Source organism: Abramis brama, assembly GCF_963993115.1.
Source record: "Abramis brama genome assembly, chromosome: 25".
Classification (NCBI taxonomy): domain Eukaryota; kingdom Metazoa; phylum Chordata; class Actinopteri; order Cypriniformes; family Leuciscidae; genus Abramis; species Abramis brama.
Genome location: NC_139987.1, coordinates 14,777,829 through 14,788,908, shown reverse-complemented (window position 1 = coordinate 14,788,908; position 11,080 = coordinate 14,777,829). Strand labels below are relative to the sequence as shown.

The window sequence follows — 11,080 nt, the reverse complement described above, 5'->3', positions numbered from 1 at the left end:
TATTTGATTATGCAGTGACTTTTTTAAGTGTTTCATAGTATCATTAAACACTTTAAAATGCATTGTGCATTGATAAGATGCACGGTTCAAAAGAAACTTATGCTGCTCTTTAGCTGGATCAGAGTTCTGGCTGAAAACCTATGTGTTGCCAAATTAAGATTTAATAGCCTGTGCAATTACTAAGTCTGATTAGCAGCCAGTAAGTGTTAGGTGCTGTAAATTTCAGGATTGTTTTCACTGATTCATGGGTGCCAATAAGGCCTGAGTCATCACACTGTGGTTGGACAGAGGAAAGAACATAAAGGGACAATGTGCCTTATAAACTGTAAATAAATCAAGAAATCAACTTTGCTTATGCAGTGATTCAGCATGTGAAGTATATTGAATTTTTGTCTTGTCAATGTATTGTAAGGCTGTAAGCAAATGTTCTTTGGAAATAAAGAGAAGTTATAAATAAAGAGCTAGTTTCCTAGCTACTGCAAGTTTTAAAGCATCAACTTAAATAGGCCTACATGTAGGTTAATTGATCCACATTTAATGCACAAGTCAATTAATCATGCAATACAACACACAATGGTTTTCATTGTCATAATCTGTGCAAAAGGCAGTGTAATAGGAATGTTTAAAGACATTTTAGAAGGTCTTAAGAATGGAACAATAGGCTATAAATATTATGTATATATGCACTTTAACTTGTAATTCAATTTTTGTGGTCTCGTACATTTAGAGACACAATTGAACGTTCTTTAGGCCTATAGTAGGCTACATGTAGAATTAATACGGAATTAAAACTTCTGCTTTGTTTAAGCCTTTATAGCGGGAGTCAAACACCCTAATTCGCACTCTAATGGTATGCTAAATTACATTTGGAGTGTTTTGTAAGATATAATATCTCCATTCCTAGAGCTTCCGAAGAAATGGGTTTTTTGGGGTATGAACTGATGGGGTACTGAACCCAAGGAGTCAGTCCTAGAGCTCCTTCTGTCTGATTTTAGGGAAGAATCGGGTCTATCGGAGACGTCAAATAGATTTTTTAGGCGTGCCGAAAGATCACCACAGACACAGTACAATCCACATGGGATGATCTCATAGTATAACAAGCAGCTGTACAAAATATGATAACCAGTGTTTTGCCAGTTTATCTCTTTTAATTATTTTTATAACTGTATCCACTGTACTTCCGACTGACCGCACTGTATTCTTCCTTTTGATTCTAAACTGAACTCAAATTGGGTAAGAGAGAAACATAAACCACTTAATTGGGGAATAGAAAGATGAAACAATGCTGATGACCTGGGTCTGTCATGGATCAAATCCATTCCTAGAGCTTCCGAACAAAGTGAAGGTCTAGGACTAGACCTTCTAGGACTGACCTCGGCAGTGAACCCGAGGTCAGTCCTAGATGTCCTGTCCAATTTTAGGGAAAAATCGGGTCCACTGGAGATGTCCAACACCACAGACACAGTGTAAGAGTAAAACTATATGCAAAATAAGATACACCGGTGTTTTGCCAGATGAGAAGTTTATTCTATGTATCATCTTTTTACTACTTTAATTCATTTTACTCTTATTCATTTTATAACTATTTATCTCTTTTAATTCCTTTTATAACTGTTTGAATTTCCCTTTCTTTTATTTTGTACTTATTTTCTATGCAAAGCACTTTGAATTGCCATAGTGTGATATTTTAATATGTAAAGCATTTTGAATAACTGTTTTAATTTTCCTTGCTTTTATTTTGTGATTATTTGTATTCCTTTCAATGTAAACCATGTATACCATTTACACTTACACATACCATAGTGTATGAAATTGTATATAAATAAACTTGCTTTGCCTAATTTAAGTCATCAACCAAGTAATCAGCGCCATACAGAATACAATGATTGTCACTATTTTGATAATCAGCGCAGATGGCGATGTAATGGAAACGAATGGTATGCTAAATTACATTTAGAGTGTTTTGTAAGATATAATATCTGAAAGTAATGTATCATGCATTTAAGCCGAGAGATCTGTATAGAGAGCGCAGCACTATATGCGCTGAGGAAGCGGATCGCCTGTAAAGCGGCACTGCGGCAGTACTGTATCAATCCGCCCGGTCCCCGCTCGCTCTGGGATCCTGAAGCACGGACTCGCGGAGAGGAGCAGCTTCGCTTCCTTGCAGGATTTATTTGTTTGTGGAAAATTTTCTCTTTTGTTTTCCGTTCTAGAGCAGCGCGCTTTCCGAATGTCGACGACTCGCTCGGACGGCCCTTCTCCACTCGCCAGGCTTTGCATGTGTTGCTTTTGTCCTGCAGGAGAGAAGGCAGGCTTTGTGTTTTGGTGGATCTAGAGCTGAAGGAGGCAGTGCCAGGCGCTGCTGCTGCTGCTGTGGGCTGGACCTGCCACGGTGCGTGAGATTTACTGACGGAGAGAGAAAAAGAGAGAGACAAAAAAAGACTCATGGAAGACAGCGAGAGTGAAGGGAGGGCTGGCAGGGAGTGTAAATACATTAAAACCATTTATATATTTGGTGTGTGAGTGCGTGCGTGCGCGCGCGCGCGTTTGTCTGACAGGAGTGCCAGCACAGGGCATCATCAGGTTCAAGGGATATGTGATTGGGAATAGCTTTGCAATAATAGCCGACCTGTACTGTTGATCATTGCTGTTGGAAAAATGTTACTGGGATGCATAATTCATATGGAAAAAGTCAGATTGCAATGCTGATATTCAGTGTTTTGGTAGTGGTGGATTTTTAAGGCAGATGAAGGTTGGTGGCTAGTGAAGTTTAAGTTGATGAGTGTCTATGATGTCATAATGTAGCTGCTGTAGAAGTTTACATTGATGCTTGATTATGATGTCAGTATTGCTGTTGTAAACCTTTGTTATCTACTAACATTTATGGCTATTTGTGATATAACATAGGTGTTTGTCATCTGATGCTGTTTGATGCTTGATTATGATGTCATAATGTAGCTTCTGATTTGGTGAAGGTGTCAATCAATTATTATTAGTTATGAAGTCAATGTTACTACTGTAAGTGTTCATGTTGTCTAGTAAAGTTGATTTTTTTTTTTTTGCCGATAACCAAAATGTAGGTGTTTATGTTATCTGATAATGTTTTAGGTGATGCTTGATTATGATGTCAGTGTAGCTGCAGATTTAGTGAAGTTGATGGATGATTATGATATCATAATGTACTGTAGATTCTATATGTGTTCTGTCAGTTGTTGAAGTTGATAGCTGAATATGATGTCATAATGTAGCTACTGAAGGTGTTAATGTCAGCTGGTGATGATCATATATTTGACATCATATATGACATCATGCATTTTAGCCACAGCCTTTTGGTAGAAAAAGATGATTCTAATAAAAAGCTTCATTAGTTTAAAAACAAACAACTTAAGCAACTTTATAATGACAGAACATTATACATGAACACTGCAATTATTTATTATGTTGCGCAGACTTGTCTCTTTTTTAAGATTAATGAAAAAATAATGCTTAGAAAGAATAATTTCAGAGGCTGTGCTGGCCTTGGTTTGTATTCTAATTCTAATAAGCCGTGCTGCAGAACACTTCTCTTTGACAACCCTGAATTTAGCTAGTTGTATTGAAGGTTTTTAGTGTTTTATCTATAGTTTGGTGACATTGGGAAATAAACAGAGGAACCCTAGTAGAGATTATCAGTAAGGTGCAGAATGATTTTTTACTTGTAACTCTTTAGAGTAGATGACTAGAAGTAAGCCATAAATGTTCTGTCAGTGTACTCAGTTGAACTAAAATTTGCTGTGAGAAAATGACATTTTTTTCTCTTGATCTACAGCTCTGTTAAGAAAAATGAATAATTTTACTCCGCCTGTCTCCGGTTATAGCAGTCTCAGAATAATGACTGTGCAGGAGGAGAAATATAAGCTCTTGAATATGTAATACAGGAGATCTGGACTCAGCTCTGTAAATGGCTCATTATATGATGTATTTATTCTGCAAGAACACATTTTGAATAATTTTCTACAATAGATTTTGTTTTCTTTCAAGAAACCGTAAGATCTAGGAAGATGGGAATGTGAAAGTGACTATAGTCACTGTGGAATTAGATCAAAAGGAAAGCATCTTAAGATGATCTCTTGCAGAGAGTCCAAATGTATTATGAAAATTGCTTTATTCATTTGCCTGCATGATGTGTTCCTATGTATAGCTAAGTGTGGGGATTCTGGGAATGCTCTTATAGAGAACATTTCAAACATCTGCTCTTTATCTCTTTGACTTGTAGGATGGGAAGGTGTCAGACTGCACTTAAACAGAGTGTTGGGTCCGTGAGGACAGCCATGTGGAGACCTGTTACAGCTCCGTTGGAAGACACTTCAAGTGATCTGCCAGTTTTTTTCCCTTAAACGTGGGCTGAATTTGGAAGTTTGGATACTTTCCAGTTTGGCAACCCTTAACAGGATTCTATTTTGGATTTTTGTGATTGTGGATATATGCATTTTTCTTCTGGAATCTCATGTGCGTATTGCATTTCAAGTAAAGTCACATAACATCAGCCGGTTGTGGAATTTGGATAATAGCGCATCTCACACTGGAGTTCAGTTATTAAGCTTTCAGTTACAGGTGTTTGGTTGGGAATTGTGCGAGTTCTGCATCCACAACTGAGCTTGAGCCGAGAACCTCCTTTCTAGGAAGTGTTCGTTTGAGTGTGTCATCTGGTGAAATGGATGGCCCGCGGTGCAGCGGGATCCGGAAAAAGCGGAAGTCTCGGTCCGTGCGAGACCGGGAGCGAATGTCTAACGGGATCAGGAATAACCATGTCCGGGGACCCGTGATTCGATTCTCCTCGGATTCTGAGAGGGAAGACCGCACCAACCCCTCCTCCTCCTCACGACCCAAGCCACCCAGGAGGAAGAGGAAGGAGTCTACCTCTGCTGAGGAGGACATCATTGACGGATTCTCAATATCAGGATTTATGACGTTGGAAGCTCTTGAGGTAAGAGACCAGGGTAGTCTTGTACTGCGGACTTCGTGTGAATGTGTTTTTGACTGCTGTTTTTGGAAGTGCTTGTTTGGTTTGGCTGTGAAAAGCTCAGTGGCGGTATAATGACTGGTTTATTATTGTCTGTAGACTGCTTCTTTCTGGACTCTAATTGCCTGGGTCTGTTTGCACAGTATTGGATTTTCTGTTGTTCCACTGTGAGAGTGTTTGTGATTCAAGCAGATGTGGCTTTATATGCCATTTTCCTGCCAAAGGCGTAAGGCACGTCTGAATTTATGTACTTGTGCATTATTCAATGGCATTTTGTATGACAAATACTGTGTGTGTAGAGTGTTCAAACTGGAAATTCCAACAAGAAGTGCACTTCAAATACTGTACTTGGATGATGCACTTATTTGCGGAACGTGACAATTCATGCACTCAACTATTACAGCTTTCCTTATGTAGAAGAAGACAAGGGACTATAGTGTGACTTTTGGGACACAACTGTTGTTGAGGATATCCCTGCTTTAAGATGCAGTTTCGAGAATGTTGTTGACTGTTTTAGATCGAACTTGATGTTTGAATACTAATAATCTATTATAACTGTTCTTATATATAAATCATCATGAAAGGATGTTATATTTAGCAAAAGGTGTTCATGTCTTCTGGTGAAGTTGAAGAATGATTATCAGGATGTCATAATTTAGCTATAATTGTAGATGGTTCAGATGACATAGGCCTATTTCAGTCATAGATTTCGATTTTAGTCAGAGACTTTTGGTAAGAAAGATGATTCTGCTAAAAAGATCCATTAGTTAAAAAAACAGACACACAGAAACAAAAGAAGGAAGCATCTAGATCTCTAACTCCTTTTGACAGCATTCATATTGAAACTAAACAAGCTGCTTTGGTCTGTTACATATTATTTGCAGATTGATCAAATGGATACTGTGTGGATGTTTATTATTGTTCTGATTACTGGTAAAACTGAGTTTAAGGCTTTATACAGCCATCAAGTGAAGTTGGAAATATGTTACATGCACGGAAATAACCAGTTTTACCAGTGGGAAACTCTGAATTTTACAATTATACCTGAGTTTTGTTGTTTAAAAGGATAGGCTGAAATACACTACATAACTTTTAAAATCTGAGCATATTTTAAAACACTAGCACATACACTTTCCGACTTTGTAAGTGATTACAGAGAAAAACTGGGCATTATACGACTAAGGATCATACACTACCAGACTTTTCAAACTTTTGTTTTCTGTGAAATCTGTCATCTCCGACTGCCTAAAATCTGCAGACTGGCCAGCCCGTTCTCATCCTGACAGACTGGCGCAGACTTGCGGCAACTATTGTCGACTCATCTAGATTCTAGACTGCAGATTGGAGCAAAAATCTGAGCAAAAGTCATGTAGTGTATTCCAGACTTAAGACGCTGGAATGGAAAGCAAGGGGTCAAGTTTTTGATTGGGGTCCTGCTAACAAATAGCTTTTTCCATTTATAAGAGCCTCTTGGCGGAAAGCAGTAAATGGTAAATTAAAATTACCAGGCTGTCTTTCAATAATATTATTTTCATTATTTAATATTTTTATTTATGTTATTATTTATTAAATATGATTAATTTTGTCATATTATAGGCTTAGTTAAGTAATAGCCTATAAAGCTAATTACTCACCCTTCGCAGTTTGCAAGTTTCATGATTTTTTTAAATGCTATGCATTTAATAAAACATAGATTGGGTATAAGTAATGCAGGTGTATTCACTTATGGTTACAGTGTTTTTTTCTGTCATTCTCTGTTACTTCCATATTTTGTTTCTGACTTTTGATGTGTCATATCGTAGGTGCTTACCAGGAGCACTTGAAGGCAGCGTTGGCCCTCGCCATTGTTTTATTTGTCAGTCAGACATCTGTAGAGTGTCATTCTGACTTTCAGCGTCACTCTTGCTGTTAAAAGCCCAACAGTCTGACATGACAAAGCTTTGCACGCTTTACCCTCACATCCCCTACAGATGCTGTTGCATTGTGTTGGATGTTCACTACAGTAATCTGTGAAAGGAGCCCGTCAGCAGCTTACACTGTCACGCTAGCGCTATGAACCGCAGGCGCAGTTCTCCAGGGGTGACATCTCATTCACCGCTCTTCACTGTTCTGGGATCTGTGACTTCTAGCCGCCCCCTGCATGCTCTCTCATCTTGCTTCATTTAGAAGTTCACAGAGCAGGAGACCTTAGTCTAGATCCTGCATGTCAACGATCAGCTCCATTCTCATTCATGCATCTCAGATGATCATGGGACTTAATGAGCCAGTGCAGCTAGCCAAATATGTATGTTGGCCTATTCTAGTGTAATTATTGTGCTTTTTCTGCCATTGTTATTAATAGTGATTATAGAAAAAGGATTATAAATGATAAGAGGATACTGGATATGGAAATGACTAGACTCACATTTTCCGTATATGAGCACCAGAGCTCATATAGCATCAGCGCAAACTGCAATTCCACAGCGGCAAATTTATTGAATTATCATCATGTGAAATGAAAGCAGTAGGGGGATGTTAATATTGGTTTTGCTCTGATTGCTTGCTGTTCTGATTTTGGCCCAAAAATGTAGCAGCAATTTTTTGTCCATATGAATCCACTTTTACAATATGTCAGAGCCATCTTACTTACCCAATACACCTATTCTCTCTTTATCCCATCTCATTTAAACAGTCTCTCTCTCTTCCTCTACCTCACTATTTCTATTTCTTGTCCTTCTTTTACAACAATCCCTTGATGGTTTCAATTTGAGCAGGAATTTGTCCTCAATTTGCCAGGAGGGGCTTGAAGAATTCGTACAGGTATCCCCAAATGACACATTGAAATCCAACTCGTTCCACTCCAGTGGACAGACTCGCATAGGAGTGAGCCATCAGCGACCGGGTGTTTATTAATGCTGCTTAGTGCTGGAACGACAGGCCTGAGAGGCAGTGTTTTACACCACTTTGAGAAATTACTAAATCATCAGGCTCGGGCCGCCTCAACAAACCTCCTCTCCCCTGGTCCCTGAGCACAAAGTTGCCACGTAATCGTTTCAACCTCCTCCCCCTTGCCCGCCCCTGCATCCCCAATTCAATATTACTTAATGCCTGCACCACTGGTGCCCTTAAACCACTTTATGTGATCATTGTGTTGTAAAGCTCCAAGCTCATTTGATTGAGAACAGCAGTCACCCTGCCTGCGTTCCCCACTCCATTGATCCACTCGTAAGAAAATGGTTAAGTCAATGTAAATAATACTAATGTTCTAGCACATGCCTGACGCAAAACAAAGCGTTTGTTCTACACAATGGTTTTTCTCTTTCAGCTGGCGATCAAAATAGCTTTTCTGATCTTAATGCGAACACATCTAGCCTAATGTTTCTTTTTGTGTTTTCAACTCCATTGTGTTCTCCTCTTTAGCTAAATTGATGAGTGGCATGTTAATGATTTCAGACCGAGCTTTTATCATTTACAAATATTTACACAGCCTACAATAACTTAAATGCAGTTCTAGAAAAAAAAGATTAGCATTTCAGAAAGAGACAGGGAAAAGACAGAGCGGGGACCCATCGTGCCAGGCAGTGGATGGTTGAAAGTGGAAATTAGGTCATGGCCGGAGGAGGGGTTGGCATGAGGCCCAGAGGGGCACATCTTTCGTCTTTCGCCTAATGCCACAGCAAGACAAAAAGCATCCTGACAACTTGTAATTCATTTGAAATGCGATTGAACTCTCAGTGTTATGCATTCAATAAAGGTTACGGTCAGGTAAATGTGTTGCAGTAAGTGTAAATCGTCTTCATAATGTAAATTGTTTTGGATAAAAGGCATTAAAGGAATAGTTCACCCCAAAATGAAAATTATCCCATAATCTTCTCACCCTCAAGTCATCCTGGGTGTATATGACTTTCTTCTTTCAGCCTAACACAATCAGAGTTCTATTAAATAATATCCGGGCTCTTCCAGCTTTGTAATGGCATGAATAGTGTCCAGAGTATTTGAAGCTCCATAAAGTGCATCCATCCATCAATAAAAGTAATTCATACGACTTCAGTGGGTAAATGAAGCGAAGCGATGATTTTTTGTAAGAAAAATATCCATTTTTAAAACTTTATAAACTATAATCACTAGCTTTTGGCAACAGCTGTACATGCGTTGATTGCGTTCAGAATAGAGTCGAGTTCCTGCGAAAAAGTGACCTCTGACCCGACCCCTCTTATATCGAAATCCTCCTATATTTTTCTTTAAAACTTTAGTTTAAGACTTCTAATTCATGACCGGTGTTTTGTTTTGCTCTATCCTCTGTGCTTCCGCATTCGTCAGTTCTCACCTAAGCTTACACTACACCTACGTTATATGTCGGGTCAGAGGTCACCCTTCCGCTGGAACTCATCTCTCTTGTGAACGCGCACGCCTGGATTATACATGTTAATATTAACATGCATGGATTTGCACTTAAGCCTAAACAGAAAGTGAATGAGAGATCGGCTGAGCGTGTGCGACCTGCGTCTGTCTTTGAGGTCAAGTCATATATTCGTGAAAAGGTTGCCGTGTCCAAGGAAAGCGAAATATTTGTCGTGGCATCCTTTTAACATTTAAGGGTATTTACCATGAATGGTGTCAGTGGTCAGCATTCCACAGTGCGAGGAAGCCGCGTGAAAAAAAAAAAACAATCAGCGAGTCACGCATTGAATCAATGCCTTTGGTTTCTATTAAAGGTGGGGAATGTGATTCTCTTTTTTGTCCATTTTTTCTAAATCACTTGAAATCCTATTCCTAACCCACTTACAGCCACTGAGTTAGAAGCACTGAAATGAAAATTAAGCGATTCAATCATCTGTGGAACGGGCAGGACTTGAAAAACTCCAGCCAATCATTTCCAAGACCACCTAGAATCATTGGACAGTAAGTTCGTCAATCAAACGGTCGTACCACACCCCCCTCCCCCCCTCCCCCTCGAGTGCGTGACCGCGAGAGACAGAGAGAGAGTAATGGGTGGAGTCATGGCCAGTGTTGGAGGAAAGAAGGTAGGACCATTTGAGTTGTGTATTTTCAAAATCTGCTGGCCGTTTTGCAAATCCCATACCCTACCTTTAAGTGAGCATCAGCTTCAGCTTCAGCGTTACCCATGCGACGCATTGCTGGTCAGCTGAGCCTTGAAAAGTGGCAGACTTTGCCTCAAAGTTAAAATTAATTAACACCTTGTTTCATTACTATCTTTTAATGAATCAGCGTTTTTGAACATGTTCGTTGAATGAACGGTTTAACGACTCGCTCAAAGACAGTCCGTTGCCGTAACAATGTGACAGCACGCTGAGTGACAGCCTTTCAATGCGCAGAGACGCTGTTTAGTTTCGGTTGCATTGGTTACTGAAAATGTACTCGTTTTTGTGCATGCTGACCAAATCGTAACACTTATTTATATAGCAACAAATAAATATAGATAAATCAAAATAAACAAATAAATGGCGATAATAGGCCTACCGCATATTGAGCCACTCAAAATTACCGCAAGGGAAAATCCTAGGAAAATCCCAGCCCTAGGAAGCTAAGTATATTAACATAGTCATTTCATTTTAAGTGCCTTACTGTAATCTATTTTTTTTCTTCTGTTGATTGAGCTTAACTTGAACCTGGAATAGTATTCCATCTTTAAAGCTGAAGTGTGTAAGTTGTAAGGGAAATAAACCTACAAATGTCTTACTTATAGCTGTCTCTACAAATTACAGAAAGGATAGCAGAAAGTTTGTTAACATGCAAAAAATGACACACTTCAGCTTCTCGTTGACAATGTGCATGTGAATTGCCTGGTATAGATGAGGAAATGCAAAAAGTTTATTTTGTCTATTGTGATGTAATCGTGTCAAAAGCACTATGACAGAAATGTCTTCTTGGCAGAATTGCGAGACGGGCTATAGATTTTCTGAGCTGTAGATGTCTCTTTGCTGTTTGAAACAGACAAATCGAAAGATGAAGAGAGAGACAGATAGAGAAATTGATTACACTCTTCATTGAGAAGAATATTGCTGCGCTGAATCTATTGATGTTGCATGTGTGCCTAGTTAAAAACACACACAAAGTCTGTCAATAACGATGTCGGAA

At 39.1% G+C, this 11,080-nt stretch overlaps 1 protein-coding gene across 1 annotated transcript in view; it reads left to right on the top strand.

The window, feature by feature from the left end:
• The first annotated feature begins 2,111 nt into the window (after nucleotides 1-2,111).
• auts2a (activator of transcription and developmental regulator AUTS2 a) overlaps nucleotides 2,112-11,080 on the top strand; it is a 341,760-nt gene continuing 332,791 nt past the window's right edge. Inside the window, exons 1-2 of the mRNA XM_084105172.1 lie at nucleotides 2,112-2,392; nucleotides 4,256-4,966. Of these exons, the coding sequence (XP_083961298.1) occupies nucleotides 4,694-4,966 (273 nt within the window). The 5' untranslated portion in view covers nucleotides 2,112-2,392; nucleotides 4,256-4,693. The remainder of the gene's footprint in view (nucleotides 2,393-4,255; nucleotides 4,967-11,080) is intronic.